General features: G+C 36.2%; 2 protein-coding genes across 5 annotated transcripts; one reads left to right on the forward strand and one right to left on the reverse strand.

The window, feature by feature from the left end:
* Positions 1–2,528: 2,528 nt before the first annotated feature.
* On the reverse strand, positions 2,529–12,643 carry LOC131105580 (regenerating islet-derived protein 4-like). Of its 4 annotated transcripts, none has more exons than XM_058053848.1 (9): positions 11,804–12,643; positions 10,358–10,454; positions 8,232–8,300; positions 7,992–8,072; positions 6,287–6,394; positions 6,021–6,215; positions 4,452–4,621; positions 2,869–2,990; positions 2,529–2,770 (listed from the first exon to the last, which is right to left on the reverse strand). In XM_058053848.1, the coding sequence occupies exons 2-9, from the start codon at positions 10,407–10,409 to the stop codon at positions 2,626–2,628; spliced, it is 942 nt and encodes a 313-aa protein (XP_057909831.1). In that variant the 5' UTR covers positions 10,410–10,454; positions 11,804–12,643; the 3' UTR covers positions 2,529–2,625. The 4 variants fall into 4 exon arrangements, with proteins under 4 accessions (XP_057909831.1, XP_057909829.1, XP_057909832.1 ...); XM_058053846.1 differs by having other exon boundaries at positions 10,358–10,571; XM_058053849.1 differs by lacking the exon at positions 6,021–6,215 and having other exon boundaries at positions 10,358–10,571.
* tspan13a (tetraspanin 13a) lies at positions 12,072–18,742 on the forward strand. The gene is made up of 6 exons (XM_058053852.1): positions 12,072–12,387; positions 15,840–16,007; positions 16,082–16,162; positions 17,871–17,984; positions 18,108–18,227; positions 18,302–18,742. Exons 1-6 carry the CDS (start codon positions 12,325–12,327, stop codon positions 18,374–18,376), a joined length of 621 nt encoding a protein of 206 aa, XP_057909835.1. The 5' UTR covers positions 12,072–12,324; the 3' UTR covers positions 18,377–18,742.
* Positions 18,743–21,591: the final 2,849 nt, after the last annotated feature.

The following is a 21,591-nucleotide window of genomic DNA, read 5'->3' on the forward strand; positions in this document are numbered from 1 at the left end:
CCGAGGGTGGGGAAAGACAAAATAAGAAGCTAAAAATTACCACTTCCACACAAGCGAGGAGGAGAACTCATTCATTCATTTTCTACCGCTTTTCCTCACAAGGGTCATGGGGGGTGCTGGAGCCTATCCCAGCTGTCTTCGGGCGTAAGGCGGGGTACACCCTGGACTGGTCGCCAGCCCAATCACAGGGCACAAATAGACAAACAACCATTCACACTCACATTCATACCTATGGACAATTTGGAGCGGCTAATTAACCTAGCTAGAAAACCCACGCATGCACGGGGAGAACATGCAAACTCCACACAGAGATATCCGAGAGTGGAATTGAACTCGGGTCTTCTAGCTGTGAGCCCTGCGTGCTAACCCCTAGACCACCGTGCCACCCAGGATTAGGATTTCCTATTTATAAATTGCATATGTTCATACAGCATAGAAAACCTGTTTACGTCCTAAATATGCTTCTTAACATTAGTAGAGCCCTCTAGACATGAAATAACACCCCTATAGTCACCTTTACACTTGTATTAGCCAATAGAGTAGACATAATAAGATAAAATAAGACTTTGTGTTGCTGTATGTGTTCTGGTGCTAGAGGGGGCTAAGTTTGTGGCAGACAGGAAGTGACATAGTTGTGTTTTTAGCTTATTAAAAAAATGTAGAAATATGAATATTTTATCTAATAGGTGGTATTCAACAAATCGGGATGATTTATTTTTGAAAACCCGTCAGTGAAGCAGTAAAGTGGTGAGGGATTACTGTATGACAACATTTAAATCATTTTAATTATTCATTTTCTACCGCTTTTTCCTCACAAGGGTCGCGGGGGTGCTGGAGCCTATCCCAGCTGTCTTGGGGCGAGAGGCGGGGTACACCCTGGACTGGTGGCCAGCCAATCACAGGGCACATATAGACAAACAACCATTCACACTCACATTCATACCTATGGACAATTTGGAGTGGCTAATTAACCTAGCATGTTTTTGGAATGTGGGAGGAAACCGGAGTACCCGGAGAAAACCCACGCATGCACGGGGAGAACATGCAAACTCCACACAGAGATGGCCGAGGGTGGGGAAAGACAAAATAAGGAGCCAAAAAGTTACCACTTCCACACAAAATAGGAGAACTCATTCATTCATTTTCTACCGCTTTTCCTCACAAGGGTCATGGGGGGTGCTGGAGCCTATCCCAGCTGTCTTCGGGCGTAAGGCGGGGTACACCCTGGACTGGTGGCCAGCCAATCACAGGGCACATATAGACAAACAACCATTCACACTCACTCATTAGATTAATTAATCTAGATTAGATTAGTTTCCTTGGTTTTCGAAAATTTGAGTTTTGGTCAAACCGAGGTCGTGCTGTACCGGTTTGTCAGTTTGAAAAGTGGATGCTTTTCCAGCTGACCATTTCACCGCGCGGTCATGAACCAAGCTAGATTTACCTAGCTCGCTAGCTACTTAACTCTGTTAAGTAGTGTTTCGGTAAGGTGCTTTGCAGGCTAACTAGCACAGAGGTGGGCAAACTACGGCCCGGGGGCCACATCGGGCCCGCCAAGTGTTTGAATACAGCCCGCCCGATCTTTCCAAAGTATTTCATTTAAACTCAACATACAACCTGGCATCATGGCCTGAGCCAACCTTTTGATGGTTGTATCAATTTCGTTTTTTGACATGGTCTGTTGTTTACAAAGTGCTCCTGAAAAAAGAGACACAAGCACATAATAATAATAAAAATTAAAATAATAATTATTATATTATTATAACTATTATGATTATTATATTTATTATATTAATGCTAATTATTATATTAATTATATATAATAATATTGTTATATTTGCATATTTTACATAATAATAATATAATTATTATTATTTTAATTTTATTTTAATTATTATAATATTTTATTATTTTTAAAAATTTTTAAATATAAATATAAAATAGTAAATAATAATAGCAGATTGCATGACAATTTTACAGGTACAATACCAGGTGGACTGTTACGTGTCCTGAAAAAAGGGACACAAGCACATAATAATAAAAATTAAAATAATAATTATTATATTATTATTATAACTATTATGATTATTATATTTATTATATTAATGCTAATTATTATATTAATTATATATAATAATATTGTTATATTTGCATATTTTACATAATAAGAATATAATAATTATTATTTTTATTTTATTTTAATTATTATAATATTTTATTATTTTTTAAAATATTTAAATATAAATATAAAATAATAAATAATAATAGCAGATTTAATGCTAATTATTATATTAATTATATATAATAATATTGTTATATTTGCATATTTTACATACTAATAATATAATAATTATTATTTTAATTTTATTTTAATTATTATATTTTATTATTTTTTTAAATATTTAAATATAAATATAAAATAATAAATAATAATAGCAGATTGCATGACAATTTTACAGATACAATAATACCAGGTGGACTGTTACGTGTAAAATATATAGTCTGCCCCCCCCGGAAATTTTGTTATATCAATGCGGCCCGCGAGTCAAAAAGTTTGCCCACCCCTGAACTAGCATCACATTGCCAATACTGCCATCTTGGTGGAGCGGTCACGTGCATTTATCCCTAATCTCGTTTGAACAAGGCGTCGGTTTGGCAAATAAATCGGTTCCTCATCTCACAGCTCTCTTTGCTCCAGTTCATCAGCGAGTCTGACGGCTGACTCAAAGCACAGTTGGCTCTGCTGCTGAATACTTGGCTTCTCCAGAACCTGGTTGAGACACAAAAGTTCATAACTGACGTGTTTTTGTATTGGATTGTTAAAGATACGAATGGACCAATGAATCATTGCTGCGCGTGGGTGCTTACGTCACAGTGAGGTTCTCGCCGTGGAGCCACACCCATTGGTAGGTCTTATCGTTCTTGCTCAAGCCCATCCAGTAACCGTGCCGGTCGTCGTTGTATTTCCTCGTGTGGTTTGTGACGAACTCCTAAATTGGCCACACAAACAAATGACCGACTCATAAGTTAGAATATTGTACAGTACTGCACCCGAACAAGGTGTATTTTTACAAAGAAGGCTCATGAGGTGTCCCACAGGGATCAATGTTAGAACCCCTTGGACTAATGTATTAAAGGATGCTTACTGTGTATACGTGACACGGGACATTAATGTGTCCCTAGAGCAGTGTTTTTCAACCTTTTTTTTTTTACATTGTAAAAATCTTGTGGCACACCACTAACCAAAAATGGAAAATACCAACAAACTGAAATTTTCAGTTGCTTCTGTGTCATTTTTTTTTAATTGATCAAGGCGGAAACGCCTGCAAAAATTTCGACATGGGGCAGTGGGCGACAGGGGGACCCAATACTCGTCAGAAACATGTGCTTTCATAGTGGACTTTCCAAAAATTGTCCAATAAGATCCGAAAAATTAGCTGGGGTTGCGAGTCGCTCGTTGCAAAGTTGGCAACACTGATCCCTCTTGCTGCATGTTATTCTCAGACGTGTGTCGTGTGACTCAGCAGAGTCATGATGCCATCTACATCGCTAATAAATATAATTATAATGATATTTGTGGCGGTACAACTGTATTCATGGCGGGCCACCAAATAAATAACTGAATGGGAAATATTGCCACCCCTAGCGAGGCGTGCCCACATCGTAGATACGCCCACCACTTCATGGAGGACAATAAAAACTGGTCTAAATTCCAGCACACTTCCAATATACTAGTGCAGGGGTGGGCAAACTTTTTGACTCGCGGGCCGCATTGATATGACAAAATTTACGGGGGGGGGGGCGGACTATATATTTACACGTAACAGTCCACCTGGTATTATTGTATCTGTAAAATTGTCATGCAATCTGCTATTTTTATTTATTATTTTATATTTATATTTAAATATTTAAAAAATAATAAAATATTATAATAATTACAATAAAATTAAAATAATAATTATTATATTATTATTATGGAAAAAATATGCAAATATAACAATAATATTATATATAATTAATATAATAATTAGCATTAATATAATAATTATAATGATCATAATGGTTCTCATAATAATTATAATAATCTAATAATAATAATAATTATTATTATTATTAATTAATAAATGAATGAGTTCTCCTCCTCACTTGTGTGGAAGTGGTAATTTTCAGCTTCTTATTTTGTCTTTCCCCACCCTCGGCCATCTCTGTGTGGAGTTTGCATGTTCTCCCCGTGCATACTAATAATAATAATAATAATTATTATTATTATTATGTGCTTGTGTCCCTTTTTTCAGGAGCACTTTGTAAACAACAGACCATGTCAAAAAACGAAATTGATAAAACTTGGCGGGCCGGATGTGGCCCCCGGGCCGTAGTTTGCCCACCCCTGTACTAGTGCCTAGTAGTGCCTCGGACTTCCAGAAGAACATAAATAAGAACATCCATCTTACCTGTTCTTCTTGGGAGTTAATCACCAGCAGCTCTGCGTTTCTTTGCCTGCATTCGTCCACACTTCCCTGCCAGTTCTTCCACTCATAGTAATAATCTGAGTGGATGAAGAGGTAGCACTTGGAGTGGAACAGCTGCCATCCTTCCATGCATGGTTTACACAGCGCTAAAACTGGAGGGAGACAAATACAAGGTACTCTTACGTTACTGCGGAACCTCCCCAAGCTCGTACAAGTGATAAAAAGCTTAGAAAGCCATTTATAAAGCTTTGGGACCATAGCCAACCACAGTGAGAGCCATTATCCACAAATGGTGAAAACATGGTGAACCAAAACGACCCCAAGAGCGCAGCAACGACTCATCCAAGAGGTCACAAAAGACCCCCCCTTGCCTCAGTCAAGGTCCAAAAAATAAGGTAAATTTATTTTTAGATTAAGTGAAAAATAAAAAATCAGTAAGGGGGCAAACACTTTTGGTGGATGAGTGGTTAGCATGTTGGCCACACAGTCAGGAGATTGGGAGGACCTGGGTTCAATTCTCCGCTTGGGCATCTCCATGCATATGTGTTTTTTTTTCCGGGTACTCCGGTTTCCTCCCACATTCCAAAAACATGCTAGGTTAATTAGCCACTCCAAATTGTCCATAGGTATGAATGTGAGTGTGAATGGTTGTTTGTCCTGTGATTGGCTGGCCGCCAGTCCAGGGTGTACCCCGCCTCTCGCCCCAAGACAGCTGGGATAGGCTCCAGCACCCCCTATGACCCTTGTGAGGAAAAGCGGTAGAAAATGAATGAATGAGTTCTCCTCCTCGCTTGTGTGGAAGTGGTAATTTTCAGCTTCTTATTTTGTCTTTCCCTACCCTCGGCCATCTCTGTGTGGAGTTTGCATGTTCTCCCCGTGCATGCGTGGCTTTTCTCCGGGTACTCCGGTTTCCTCCCACATTCCAAAAACATGCTAGGTTAATTAGCCACTCCAAATTGTCCATAGGTATGAATGTGAGTGTGAATGGTTGTTTGTCTATATGTGCCCTGGGATTGGCTGGGACAGCTGGGATAGGCTCCAGCACCCCCATGACCCTAGTGAGCGAAAGCGGTAGAAAATAAATTAATGAGTTCTCCTCCTCGCTTGTGTGGAAGTGGTCATTTTCAGCTTCTTATTTTGTCTTTCCCCACCCTCGGCCATCTCTGTGTGGAGTTTGCATGTTCTCCCCGTGCATGCGTGGGTTTTCTCCGGGTACTCCGGTTTCCTCCCACATTCCAAAAACATGCTAGGTTAATTGGTGACTCCAAATTGAATGTGAGTGTGAATGGTTGTTTGTCTATATGTGCCCTGGGATTGGCTGGGACAGCTGGGATAGGCTCCAGCATGAGGATAAGCAGCATAGAAAAAGAATGGATGGATGTAAACGAGATAGAAGATGCGTCAGGAAGCATTTTTGGAAGTGACCAATGTGGAGGACAGAAACCCAACGTGATGTCGCCCCACGTCTGGAATGATGATGAGCGATATCAGCTGGTTTGTTTATCTCACACGTATTGTTGACATATTTTCGAATACCTCAAATTTGTTCACCTTTATTGGAGCAGTGCCCTATGACAGGAAAAACATCGTACTCCAGGATGACTCCCATGGTCCAGTTGAGGCTGTCTCGCTCTCTGCTCAGTTCCTGGGCCCTCCCCTGCAGCTGCGCCACCTGGGCCAATAGCTGCTGGTTCTCAGCCGTCAGGTTGGCGTTCTCTTGCTGCTGTGCCGACATGACACCTTGCACTGAGGCCAAGAGGAGGGTGATGCTTTACCGTCACCCTCAAGGAGGCGTACAGTAAACGACACACACTTACGATGGAGGGTGAGGGCGACGATGACGGACACCAGGATGATGCAGACGATGCCCAGGCCCGCTGCCGCCAGGTTTAGAGGTGAGTGAAGAGCAACCTTCTCCACGTTGTCTATCAAGAAAAAGGAAAGTGAAAGTTTAACAGAAAATGAGTGGAAACATTAAAGCAGAAGTGAAGAAAAAACACAATACAAAAAAGTCAAAGATTTCACTTCCGAGCATATGGAACTGCTTTGATGTCTTTTTTACGCTTTTTGCGAAATCACTTTTCAAAAATCACAATTCATAAATACAAAAATACATAAATACAAGGATGAAGAGTCTTGAACCAGTCATGATGTGCTATATATATCACTATATTGACACTTACTATGGTACACATTATGGCATTGGATGCTCATATCACCGAGTACTTCGCTACGAGGTACATTATTTAAAAAAAACACACAAAAAAAAAATATTTTATTAGTTAATTTGAGTGTAAAGGTGACTATAGGGGTGTTATTTCATGTCTAGGAGGGCTCTAATAAAGTTAAAAAGCATATTTAGAAGGTGGTAAAAATGTCGTACTTTGGTACAAGGTGCATTAAAAAAAACAACAAAAAAACAAAAAACTGTATTAAACTGTATTATGGAAAGCAGGAAGTGAACAAATGTAACAGTAGACTATTTTTCAGCACCTTTAAGCGTTAAGTGTCCCACAATAGTGTCTTACCTCGACTCACACCAGACGCGTAACATTGCACGGACATAGCATCGCGTCATACAGCAAGCGGTTAGCGTGCTAAGTATAGTTTTGATACAATTATTGTGTATTTTTAAGGCTTTAAAATTCCTCACCATACACTTTTCTCAAACAGACATTAACATTTTCTCACATTTAAACACATTTAATTTGCGGTTAGCAAGCAGCTCACTGAGTGAGCTGGTTTGGTAGCCATGACCATTGATTGACAAAGGGCGACAGCCAATCAGGATACAGAAGACGATGAGACCATTCATTCATTTATCATTGATTCAACTATTTTTAAAAATATTTAAAATTAAATTTTTAAAATTAAAAATTTTAATTTTTGCCATTTAATTTTTTGCCAAACCATCTGGTACTTTTACAATCACTAACTGTTACATTTGTTCACTTCCTGCTTTCCTAGTTTAGTTTAAGGTTTATTTAATTTAAAATTTAAAATTTAAAATTTAAAATTTAAAATTTAAAATTTAAAATTTAAAATTTAAAATTTAAAATTTAAAATTTAAAATTTAAAATTTAAAATTTAAAATTTAAAATTAATTAATTTAATTTTTTAGGCTCCAGCACCCCCCGTGACTCTTGTGAGGATAAGCGGTAGAAAATGAATGAATGAGTTCTCCTCCTAGTTTGTGTGGAAGTGGTAACAATTTTGGCTTCTTATTTTGTCTTTCCCCACCCTCGGCCATCTCTGTGTGGAGTTTGCATGTTCTCCCCGTGCATGCGTGGGTTTTCTCCGGGTACTCCGGTTTCCTCCCACATTCCAAAAAACATGCTAGGTTAATTAGCCACTCCAAATTGATGTTTGATTTTATCATACGTTTACTTCTTTTTACACTTGCATGACAGTTGAAGTGTTACTTTTTCTGTGCGGAGCAGATTTTTTCTATTTTCATTATTTCCTACGCAAAAACCAGAATTCGGTCGTGCGCAGTACGTGTGTTGGTCGCTTGCGAAGAACCTTGGAAGATGTGCCGTGGATCGGACTCCTTCTCCTTTGTCCTCACGTCGTCGTAGATCTCCTCCACATCACCGGGCTTCTCTGGAAGACAGATATTTCAAATATGTACATATGTAGTATTCACGGGGCTTCATTGGAGATCAGCTAACTTAAATAGAAATTGCTGCCACCCGGTGGACAGGAGTGTGATGTGCAGCGGCTCTCTGTGAGGTTTTCAAAGAAGAAGCAAAAAGAACCAACCTTGTATGATGTGATGTGGTGCCGGTGGCTCATGGCTGCTCCACACGTCTTCATAGATGACCGCATCGTCTGGAAATAGCAAACACTGGTCATGTTTGGTCAACATCATTCCTGCGTTTTACAGTTTAGAGCAGGGGTGGGCAAACTTTTGGACTCGTGGGCCGCATTGAGTTAACAAAACTGTGCGGGGGGCCAGAATATCTTTTTTTTATAACACACACACTATTTTACGCTTATAATTATAACAGTCCATCTTGAATTATTTGTCTAATTTTTTATTTTTTATTATATTATATATTATAATTATATTATTATTATTATCAATTATATTGTATATATTATATCTATTATATTTAATATATTATATTTGTATATATGTATATTTGTATATATTTGTATTTGCTTATAATTCTAACAGTCCACCTTGAATTATTTGTCTAATTTTATTTATTTATTACATTATATATTATATTTAATCTATCTATATATATATTATATATTATAATTATATTATTATTAATTGTATTATATATACCAATTATATTATATTTAATATATTATATATTTTTTATTTAATTAATTTACTTATTTGTATAATTTTATCTGTAAAAGTGATATTATATTTAATCTATCTATATATATATTATATATTATAATTATATTATTATTAATTGTATTATATATACCAATTATATTATATTTAATATATTATATATTTTTTATTTAATTAATTTACTTATTTGTATAATTTTATCTGTAAAAGTGATATTATATTTAATCTATCTATATATATATATTATATATTATAATTATATTATTATTAATTGTATTATATATACCAATTATATTATATTTAATATATTATATATTTTTTATTTAATTAATTTACTTATTTGTATAATTTTATCTGTAAAAGTGATATTATATTTAATCTATCTATATATATATATTATATATTATAATTATATTATTATTAATTGTATTATATATACCAATTATATTATATTTAATATATTATATATTTTTTATTTAATTAATTTACTTATTTGTATAATTTTATCTGTAAAAGTGTCAGACTATTAGATATATGTTTTAAATATGTTCCATATATCCCTTTTTTCCGGAGCATTTTAAACATCAGACCACATCAAACTAGAAACTTGAATTTTACATTTAAAAAAAAAACATTTTTTTAAATTATTTTAATTTTTATTATTATTTTTTTTTTTTACTGAATAAGGCATCTGACTTGCAAGTCATGTTGCCAGCATGTATGTTAAAAGGTAGAAAGCAACTGGCGGGCCGGATTCAAACGCTTTAAAGATCTGACCACATCAAACTACAAACTTGAATTTTACATTTTTTTGTAATTTTTTAAATTATTATTATTTTTTTTTTACTGAATAAGACATCCGACTTGCAAGTCATGTTGCCAGCATGTATGTTAAAAGTTAGAAAGCAACTGGCGGGCCGGATTCAAACGCTTTAAAGATCTGACCACATCAAACTACAAACTTGAATTTTACATTTTTTTGTAATTTTTTAAATTATTTTTATTTTTTTTTTACTGAATAAGACATCCGACTTGCAAGTCATGTTGCCAGCATGTATGTTAAAAGGTAGAAAGCAACTGGCGGGCCGGATTCAAACGCTTTAAAGATATGACCACATCAAACTACAAACTTGAATTTTACATTTTTTTGTAATTTTTTAAATTATTTTTATTTTTTTTTTACTGAATAAGACATCCGACTTGCAAGTCATGTTGCCAGCATGTATGTTAAAAGTTAGAAAGCAACTGGCGGGCCGGATTCAAACGCTTTAAAGATCTGACCACATCAAACTACAAACTTGAATTTTACATTTTTTTGTAATTTTTTAAATTATTTTTATTTTTTTTTTACTGAATAAGACATCCGACTTGCAAGTCATGTTGCCAGCATGTATGTTAAAAATTAGAAAGCAACTGGCGGGCCGGATTCAAACGCTTAGTGGGCCGCATGTGGCCCCCGGGCCGTAGTTTGCCCACCCCTGGTTTAGAGAGTTCTGTTAGTTGACCTCACACACTTGAGGAAACAAACATCCTCAAACTGCGAGACACTCAAACACGTCCACAAATGACTCACTGTGAGACTTGAACTTGACCGTCACATAATTCAGCTCTTCTTCTGCCATCATCCAAAAAATGCTTCACTTCATCCCAGCCGCCCAAACGTCTCACCGCTGCTTCTTGGCCAAGAATGAAACCAAGGTGCGAGTGACACAAAAACACTTCTTCTTTTTGAGGATGTGATGCAAAACAAGTGCGTGGTGAATGTTTGATTTGATGTTTCTGGCAGCCTGGCGGCGGGTGGTGGGTGTCAATCATAGGAAAAATTCACAAAAGGGTAAATTAAGAAATATACAGCTTTTTTTGAAGCTTGTTGCAATATTGAAATGTTGTCTGAAAATGGGGCGGCACGGCGGTCTAGTGGTTAGCGCGCAGACCTCACAGCTAGGAGACTAGAGTTCAATTCCACCCTTGGGCATCTCTGTGTGGAGTTTGCATGTTCTCCCCGTGCATGCGTGGGTTTTCTCCGGGTACTCCGGTTTCCTCCCACATTCCAAAAACATGCTAGGTTAATTAGCCACTCCAAATTGTCCATAGGTATGAATGTGAGTGTGAATGGTTGTTTGTCTATATGCGCCCTGGGATTGGCTGGCCACCAGTCCAGGGTGGACCCCGCTTCTCGCCCCAAGACAGCTGGGATAGGCTCCAGCACCCCCCATGACCCTTGTGAGGAAAAGCGGTAGAAAATAAATGAATGAGTTCTCCTCCTCGCTTGTGTGGAAGTGGTAATTTTTAGCTTCTTATTTTGTCTTTCCCCACCCTCGGCCATCTCTGTGTGGAGTTTGCATGTTCTCCCCGTGCATGCGTGGGTTTTCTCCGGGTACTGCGGTTTCCTCCCACATTCCAAAAACATGCTAGGTTAATTAGCCACTCCAAATCGTCCATAGGTATGAATGTGAGTGTGAATGGTTGTTTGTCTATATGTGCCCTGTGATTGGCTGGCCACCAGTCCAGGGTGGACACACATTTTTATCAGCGACAAAGAGTGAGTGAACACCTGAATTCAGAATTTAGAAGTACAAATAAAACGGGATTAGTCCAGGGTGTACTCTGCCCCTCACCCGAAGACAGCTGGGATAGGCTCCGGCATGCCCGGTATTAGAAATTGGATGCCATTGGCTGGCAACCGGTCCAGGGTGTACCCCGACCAAAGACAGCTGGGATAAGCTCCAGCGGTACTAGCAAGGATAATTGGCATAGAAAATGGATGTCAGCGCCTCTCAAAGTTCTCCCAATTGAGAACCTTTTAAAACTAGCACAAGTGAACAGCGAATAACAGATTATGCTGTATTGTGTTAACTTCGTGAGTAGCACCCTCTTGTGGTGAGTACATATCATAGCAACTGAACATAGCAATACAGTAGGAGGTGGTTAACATACCGGAAGAATTGTAAGCGTCATTTTACCACGTCATTTTTACTAATAAAAAATATCAATGGACTAACATAAAATACAAACATACCTCCTTGAAGATTGTTGAAGATTAAGAAACATTTGCGTTTCGTAAAACAGATCTCGCGACAAAATCCCCAAATTGGTAATACGTTACTGCCCAATATAGTCCATACTCAGAAGTACACAATATTCCTTTTGCTACACTACTAAAAAGTTGAATAAAATATCCGAATCGTCCAATTTTAATAACATTTCTTTGTCGTGACTAGTACCCGGAAGTGCTAAATCCACACGTGCAACACGTCGCGAGCTGTGCGTTACTTCTTTACAGCCGGACGAGGGCGCTGTTACGAAACATTACAACGACAACAGTCTCTAGCGAAATGAAACAAGGAAATCGAAGACACAGACGCGAAATAAAAACCGACTTAAAACAATCACGAGTGATTGCTTAACAAAAATATATTTTTTAAATGACAGGAAACTGTGTCGCGTGCCACCTCAAACCGGAAGAGTGTGTCTACTCACCTGACCAGGTTCAACGGGTGAACAAGTGTCCATTGTGTGACGGACGGTTGCCTCGCAGAGATGGTTTGTGGAGGATTCCTTTGCACCAAAACTTCACTTTGCGCACTTAATTTACTCTATGTGGTAAGTACACATTTCATTGACAGTTTGTCAGCATTTGCGGTTCAAAGGCTGTACTTTTCGGTCACTTTGCAGCGCCCTGTTTATTGTTCTATGAAAGTAGCATGTCGACCGCCTTTCAGCCAATTGATTATTTATGTATATGTATATGTAATTGTATATCATGCTGTCCATATAGTGTAAAATGAAAATGTGTTATAGTTTAATTTTGACTTGAGCTGGAATGAACAGTTCTAAGCTCCTAAATGTGCCATTAAGTGGCATTTCTTCTACAATCTGAACTAAATAGTTGAAACTAAATCCATTGTATTTGCCTTTTCATTAGCTTACATTTAGCGTTATGTTTTGCCGTATTAAGTTGCCTTATTCAGCCACAAAGGACGGTGAAAGTAAAAAAAAAGCCATTTTTAAAGCATGAAAATGACTAAATGAAGTAAAATACATATACAGCATGTAAGGCAGGGGTGGGCAAACTACGGCCCGGGGGCCACATGCGGCCCACCAAACGTTTGAATCCGGCCCGCTAGTTGCTTTTAAGTATTTCAACTTTTAACATACCAGCTGGCAACATGACTTTCAAGTCGGATGTCTTATTCAGTAAAAAAAAAAAAAAAAAAAAATCGTAGTTTGATGTGGTCTGATGTTTAAAGTGCTCCTGAAAAAAAGGAAACAAGAACATATAGCTGATAGTATGAAAATTAAAATTAAACAAATAATTCAAGGCGTAAAATTATTAAAATTATAACAAATTATTAAAAAATTCTTTAAAATTATTAAATGTTGTTTTTATTTTTTTAAATTATTAAAAAATATTAAAAATTATTAAAAATTATTAAAATTATTTTAAAAAATTACAAATTATCTTAAAATTATTAGAAATTATTTAAAATTATTAGAAATTATTTAAAATTATTAGAAATTATTTAAAATTATTTAAAAAATATTAAAAATTATTAAAAATTATTTAAAAATTATTAAAAATTATTTAAAAATATTAAAAAATCATTAAAATTATTAAAATTATAAGAGTAAAATCATGTGTGTTAAATATATGTTCTGGCCCCCTGCACAATTTTGTTAACTCAATGCGGCCCATGAGTCAAAAAGTTTGCCCACCCCTGATGTAAGGCATTCACACGGTGCATTCAAAGACTCTGGTCACTAGGTGTCAGTAATGTTACCGCAATGCCGGGTGGGTGAGACACACAAGCACCAGACTTCTCACCGCAACAAAAGGCTTTTAAACGCAACAGTCGCAATCATCCCGAATCAAAACACGGGCTACTGTTGCGGCTGTCAACTACCCAAACTCGACTTTCAACCCCCATGTCACTTCCTGTGCGCCTCTCTCTCTCCGGTACCCTAAGGAACACAAGTCATATATCTTAAATAGCTTATTTTTTTCTTATTATGTCTACTATATTGGGAAATAGGAGTGTAAATGTGACTATAGGGGTGTTATTTCTTGTCTAGAGGGCTCTTAAAACACATTTATGGGGGTTGGAAACAGGCTTTCTAAGCATGGACTTTAAAAATAATACATTTATAAATAAGGAATCCTACTACTCACGTCGGGGGGGGGGGGGCAGACTATATATTTTACACGTAACAGTCCACCTGGTATTATTGTATCTGTAAAATTGTCATGCAATCTGCTATTATTATTTATTATTTTATATTTATATTTAAATATTTTAAAAATAATAAAATATTATAATAATTACAATAAAATTAAAATAATAATAATTATATTATTATTATGTAAAACATGCAAATATAACAATAATATTATATATAATTAATATAATAATTAACATTAATATAATCATTCTAATAATATAATAATATAATAATAATAATAATAACAATTATTATTATATGCTTGTGTCCCTTTTTTCAGGAGCACTTTGTAAACAACAGACCATGTCAAACAACGAAATTGATACAACCATCAAAAGGTTGGCTCAGGCCATGATGCCAGGTTGTATGTTGAATTTAAATGAAATACTTTGGAAAGATTGGGCGGGCCGTATTCAAACACTTGGCGGGCCGGATGTGGCCCCCGGGCCGTAGTTTGCCCACCCCTGTACTAACCTCTAATCCTGTTCCTCCATCTCCAGCCGAACCTCTTTTCATTCTACCAACCTCTGTACTTTTCAAATACAGTAACCGTTTTGGTATTTCTAACCTTCATTTCATCTAAAAAAATTCTCGACAGAAATTGTGACCACCATCTTACACCCCATCCTCCTCAGAAGACAATTGGTATCACCCGACCCCCCTCCCCCCCCAGACTGGTTCCACTCATATCTCACAGGCCGCACTCAGTTCATACAGCTCGATTCCTTCAAATCCAATCTCTCATCAGTCACTACAGGAGCGCCTCAGGGTTCTGTCCAGGGGCCAGTACTTTTTCCTTATTTAGCTCCTCTTTCTTGGTAATATCTTCAGTAGGTTCAATATCCAGATCTACCATTCCACTAAACCAGGGGTGGGCAAACTTTTTGACTCGCGGGCCGCATTGATTTAACAAAATTGCCGGGAAGGGGGGGGGGGGGGGGGGGGTATATAGTATTTTACACGTAACAGTCAATTTTTACACCTATATTTTTACACATATTTTACATGTAAAAGTGTCATGCAATCTGCTATATGTGAACTTTGAAATCATTTATTTGATGTGAAGTGTATTAGAAATTAAATGTATTATTATTATTGTTATTTATTTGTTATAAATTTATTTATAAATTATTATTATTTATTTATAAATTTATTTATTCATTTATTATTTATTTATTTGTTATTTATTGTTATTTTATTATTATTTTTATTAGAATTACTATTGTTATTATTATTAGTTATAGTAATGTTATTATCATATTATATAATATAATATATTATAATTATTATTTATATTATTATATAATATATTATTATATATTAATAATAATAACAATAATATTTATTATTATTTTTAATAATAATATTATTACTATTATTATATTAATATTATTAACAACAATATTAATATAATAATAATAATAATATTATTATTAACAACAACATTATTATTGTTATTATTATTATTATTTTTTTTACTATTGTGCTTGTGTTCCTTTTTCCAGGAGCATTTTGTAAACAACAGACCACATCAAATAACGAAATTGATAAAGCAGCTACCTCAACCATCAAAAAGTTGGCCCAACTTTTGTGTGGTTGAGTTTAAATAAAATAAAATAAAATAAATAAAATACTTTGGAAAGAACAGGCGGGCCATATTGAAACACTTGGCGGGCCGGATGTGGCCCCCGGGCCGTAGTTTGCCCACCCCTGCACTAAACCAAACTCCATACTCCCTCCCTCCTGTCTGTCCCAAATCAAATCCTGGTTCACCACAAATTTCCTCAAACTAACAGAGGTTTCACTTTCACTTTGTGACATTTCCTGACCTTTAGCTGGTGAGCCTGCTGCTGGTGGGCGTGGCGGCATGGGGGAAATGGTTCGGCCTGGTCTCCAGCATCCGTGTAGTGGCGGTGGTCATCGGCGTGGGCATCTTCCTGCTTGTGGTGGCCTTCGTGGGCCTGTGCGGCGCCCTCAGGCACCACCAGGTCCTCCTCTTCTTCGTATCCTTTTTCTACACCTCTTTGCTTGTTTGAAAGCTGGCTCTTGTTCCCGTGTCCTCAACCCAGCGTCCCAGTACATGATCATACTGTTCTTGGTGTTTGTGGTGCAGCTGGTCGTGTCCTGTGCCTGTCTGGCCCTCAATAAAGACCAGCAGGTACAGTATCTCCTCTCTCATTGAAACTACAGTAAACCTCGGATATATCGGATTCAATTGTTCCCACTGGTTTTGTCCGATATAAGCGAAATCCGTTATATGCGTATACCGGAAAATGTCCGTTTTACGCATATATGGGATTTATATCCGGTATATGCGTAAATGGGATTTTATCCGTTATAAAAAGGCACTTCCTTGACTATGTTTCCAATGTACCTGGACGCGCAGGCAACGCTGCAAACGCTGCAAATGACGTCGTATAGCGGCCTGTCACGATTCGGCGAATCGGAGCGCCACGATGCGGCCATCCGATATATGCGAGGGAAATTTCATGGAAATGCATTGGAACGGGACTGGAGATTTTGTCCGAAATAGGCGAAATCCGTTATAAAAAATCCGATATATGCAATGAATTTTTATTGGAAATGCATTACAGAAAAATCGCTTCTTTTTTATCTGTCCGTTGTGAGCGAATTTCCGATATATCCGAGTCCGATATATCCGAGGTTTACTGTAGGTCCCATTGAAATCTTAATGACTATTTTCAGGTGTTTTTTTTTTATTTCAGATTAATTCATAATTTATAATTCATTAATAAATTACTTCCTTTTTTTTAAAAATTTTTTTTCATTCATTCATTTTCTACCGCTTTTCCTCACGAGGGTCGCGGGGGGTGCTGGAGCCTATCCCAGCTGTCTTCGGGCGAGAGGCGGGGTACACCCTGGACTGGTCGCCAGCCAACCACAGGGCACATATAGACAAACAACCATTCACACTCACATTCATACCTATGGACAATTTGGAGTGGCTAATTAACCTAGCATGTTTTTGGAATGTGGGAGGAAACCGGAATACCCGGAGAAAACCCACGCATGCACGGGGAGAACATGCAAACTCCACACAGAGATGGCCGAGGGTGGGGAAAGACAAAATAAGAAGCTAAAAATTACCACTTCCACACAAGCGAGGAGGAGAACTCATTCATTTATTTTCTACCGCTTTTCCTCACAAGGGTCATGGGGGTACTGGAGCCTATCCCAGCGGTCTTCATGCGAGAGGCGGGGTACACCCTGGACTGGTGGCCAGCCAATCCCAGGGCACATATAGACAAACAACCATTCACACTCACATTCATACCTATGGACAATTTGGAGTGGCTAATTAACCTAGCATGTTTTTGGAATGTGGGAGGAAACCGGAGTACCCGGAGAAAACCCACGCATGCACGGGGAGAACATGTAAACTCCACACAGAGATGGCCGAGGGTGGGGATTGAACCCTGGTCTCCTAGCTGTGAGGTCTAACCACTAGACCGCCGTGCCGCCCTAAATTTTTTTTTTTTTTTTTTTTTAATTTAAATTTTAAAAATTAATAAATGACTTCAAATCTGACCTTAGTTTCCGATTGTGACACATTGATCCTGACATTTAAAACACGTTACACTAAAAAATTACATATAATTATAATACACATTTGCTCTGCCAGGAAAGGTGTAATCTACACCTTCCTTGTACTATGGAATTTTATTTCATGTTTTTGTTATGTGAATTTGGAGCGGGACCAGAACAAGAAGGGACACAGAAAAGAAGAAGAGACGTCGGGAACAGTGACAAACAGGACCGCATCACTTCAACGTCAATGATGGCTAAGTGCTATTCATTTGAAAAGACATTGACGAGCGATGGCCGCTTACTTGTGTCCTATCAAGAATCACCTCCTGGAGGTCGGCTGGAACAAGTCTGAGTCGACGCAGAGGGATGTGGAAAAGACCCTCAACTGCTGTGGATTCTCCCACGTCAACTACAACGCATCCTGTGCTGCTGTAAGGGAACGACAGTCACAAGTCTGAATAAATACTTCAATATATTCAATATGCTAGTTTCATATTGAGAAAATGGCTTCTAAGTGTTCTGGAACTTAAGACGTTTCCCCTCCGCCCCTGCAGAGCTGCTTTAACCACAAGCCTCCATTGTCGTGTGACGCGTGCGCCAGCATCGTTGAGAAGTACGCGGGGGAGGTGCTGCGGTTTGTGGGCGGTATCGGACTCTTCTTCAGTTTCACAGAGGTCAGTATGTCGATATGGAAAACCGTGTTTACAATTTTCAATTTTTTGCCAATAACCTTGCGGTTGCGTTGCAGATGCTTGGACTTTGGCTGGCTCACAGGTACAGGAACATCAAAGACCCCCGATCGAATCCTGGAGCCTTTCTGTGATCGCTGGAATAAATGAACGCCTCACTTCCTGCTTCTGTAACGAGTCTGCATTCAGGACAGTTAGTATATTTGCAACTGCATTCATTTGTAAATGCTGGAAGCAGGAACTAAAACAGGGGTGGGCAAACTACGGCCCGGGGGCCACATCCGGCCCAATATGGCCCGCCTGTTCTTTCCAAAGTATTTTATTTAAACTCAACATACAACCTGGCATCGTGGCTTGGGCCAATTTTTTGATGGTTGAGGTAGCTGCTTTATCAATTTGGTTATTTGATGTGGTCTGTTGTTTACAAAATACTCCTGGAAAAAGGAACACAAGCACAATAGTAAAAATAATAATAAATAATAATACAATAATAATGTTGTTGGTAATAATAATAATATTAATATTATATTAATATTGTTGTTAATAATATTAATATAATAATAATATTATTAAAAATAATAATAAACAATATTATTGTTATTATTATTAATATATAATAATAATATATTATATAGTAATATAAATAATAATTATAATATATTATATAATATAATGATAATAACATTACTATAACTAATAGTAATTCTAATAAAAATAATAATAATAAAATACATTTAATTTCATTATTAAAAAAATAATAAACAATATTATTGTTATTATTATTATTAATATATAATAATAATATATTATATAGTAATATAAATAATAATTATAATATATTATATAATATAATGATAACATTACTATAACTAATAGTAATTCTAATAAAAATAATAATAATAATAAAATACATTTAATTTCATTATTAAAAAAAATAATAAACAATATTATTGTTATTATTATTATTAATATATAATAATAATATATTATATAGTAATATAAATAATAATTATAATATATTATATAATGATATAACATTACTATAACTAATAGTAATTCTAATAAAAATAATAATAACAATAATAATAATACATTTAATTTCTAATACACTTCACATCAAATAAATGATTTCAAAGTTCACATATAGCAGATTGCATGACACTTTTACATGTAAAATATGTGTAAAAATTGACTGTTACGTGTAAAATACTATATACCACCCCCCCCCCCCCCCCTTCCCGGCAATTTTGTTAAATCAATGCGGCCAGCGAGTCAAAAAGTTTGCCCACCCCTGAACTAAAACCAATGTAAGGTTCCTGTTGACTGATTGTGCTTAAAATGTTAAAGCGTTTATCGCTTGCATGTAACGGCAACTTAGCTTAGCATACTAGCTTTGAATGTAAGCAAAGCACCCCTACAGCTAGTACATGCAAACCTCAGTTTTCATTTCTAAAAATGATGCCACCGTTTAACTATGTCCCGGGACTTTTTTTTTTTCCACACGCCACCCAATTTGAAATACTATTGAGAATCATAAATAAAGACATAGGGGGTCACCCCGATGGAGGGGGCAAAGGGATGTCAAGTGCAGTGCCAGATGGGTGGCAACATCAGACACTAATGCAGAAAATGTTCAGCAAATTAGAAAAATGCACCACCAAATGAAAAGTCATCAAGTTATCTATTTCTAACAAACATTTAGCAAACTATTAGCTAAGGCTAACAGTTAAGTGTGTTTACATCCAACACATGCAAGCACACACACCTTGAGCAAATATAATATATTTACAAGGGGGTGGGCTAAAAGACAATGGATTCGTTTGAGAGATAAAAGTTAAAGTCGGATTACTTGGACCCACATGGACCGGATCTGGACCCAAATGGAAACCTATACTTGACTTAGTCGTTGGTTTCCTGTTTGTGGAACGACGTGCTGTACAAGTTGGCTTTTTTTAATTTCACGCTTGTCAAAAAGCTGCAGAGCCCAAAACTCTTGTCAGGTGACGACTTGCTGATATGTCGTGTTTACTCTCAGGTGAGGTGGCATAACTCAACAGGATGACAACCAGGAAGTCGTGTGTTGACTTCAGCAGGTGGTTCAACCGGTCTCAGCTTAACGCAGCTGCTGACTCGGCCAAGTGTTATAAAGTTATTAAATTTGGTTATTACATTGACACAGGGTAGATGATATTGGATTGGTAGACAAATGGTAGCTGCAGCTGGCATACAGAAAATAATACCATTATTGCAGGGGTGGGCAAACTACGGCCCGGGGGCCACATGCGGCCCACTAAGCGTTTGAATCCGGCCCGCCAGTTGCTTTCTAACTTTTAACATACATGCTGGCAACATGACTTGCAAGTCGGATGTCTTATTCAGTAAAAAAAAATAATAATAATAATAAAAAAAATTAAAAAAAAATGTAAAATTCAAGTTTGTAGTTTGATGTGGTCAGATCTTTAAAGCGTTTGAATCCGGCCCGCCAGTTGCTTTCTAACTTTTAACATACATGCTGGCAACATGACTTCCAAGTCAGATGCCTTATTCAGTAAAAAAAATAAATAATAATAAAAATTAAAATAATTTAAAAAAATGTTTTTTTTTTAAATGTAAAATTCAAGTTTCTAGTTTGATGTGGTCTGATGTTTAAAATGCTCCGGAAAAAAGGGATATATGGAACATATTTAAAACATATATCTAATAGTCTGACACTTTTACAGATAAAATTATACAAATAAGTAAATTAATTAAATAAAAAATATATAATATATTAAATATAATATAATTGGTATATATAATACAATTAATAATAATATAATTATAATATATAATATATATATATAGATAGATTAAATATAATATCACTTTTACAGATAAAATTATACAAGTAAGTAAATTAATTAAATAAAAAATATATAATATATTAAATATAATATAATTGGTATATATAATACAATTACTAATAATATAATTATAATATATAATATATATAGAGATAGATTAAATACAATACATAATGTAATAAATAAATAAAATTAGACAAATAATTCAAGGTGGACTGTTAGAATTATAAGCAAATACAAATATATACAAATATACAAATATAATATAATATATTAAATATAATAATAATATAATTATAATATATAATATAATAAAAATAAAAAATTAGACAAATAATTCAAGGTGGACTGTTAGAATTATAAGCGTAAAATAATGTGTGTGTTATAAAAAAAATATATTCTGGCCCCCCGCACAGTTTTGTTAACTCAATGCGGCCCACGAGTCCAAAAGTTTGCCCACCCCTGCATTATTGGATATGTTTTATGGCAAATGTATTGTCCAATCA

Source organism: Doryrhamphus excisus, chromosome 17, assembly GCF_030265055.1.
Source record: "Doryrhamphus excisus isolate RoL2022-K1 chromosome 17, RoL_Dexc_1.0, whole genome shotgun sequence".
NCBI lineage: Eukaryota > Metazoa > Chordata > Actinopteri > Syngnathiformes > Syngnathidae > Doryrhamphus > Doryrhamphus excisus.

Coding starts and splice junctions, on each gene's coding strand:
- tspan13a (XM_058053852.1), top strand. CDS start 12,325: ATGGTTTGTGGAGGATTCCTTTGCACCAAAACTTCACTTTGCGCACTT. Junction 16,008..16,081: donor ACCAGGTCCTCCTCTTCTTC/GTATCCTTTTTC, acceptor CCAGCGTCCCAG/TACATGATCATACTGTTCTT. Junction 17,985..18,107: donor ACAACGCATCCTGTGCTGCT/GTAAGGGAACGA, acceptor CCGCCCCTGCAG/AGCTGCTTTAACCACAAGCC.
- LOC131105580 (XM_058053848.1), bottom strand. CDS start 10,409: ATGATGGCAGAAGAAGAGCTGAATTATGTGACGGTCAAGTTCAAGTCT. Junction 8,073..8,231: donor ACCACATCACATCATACAAG/GTTGGTTCTTTT, acceptor TCTGTCTTCCAG/AGAAGCCCGGTGATGTGGAG. Junction 6,216..6,286: donor CGTCGCCCTCACCCTCCATC/GTAAGTGTGTGT, acceptor TCTTGGCCTCAG/TGCAAGGTGTCATGTCGGCA.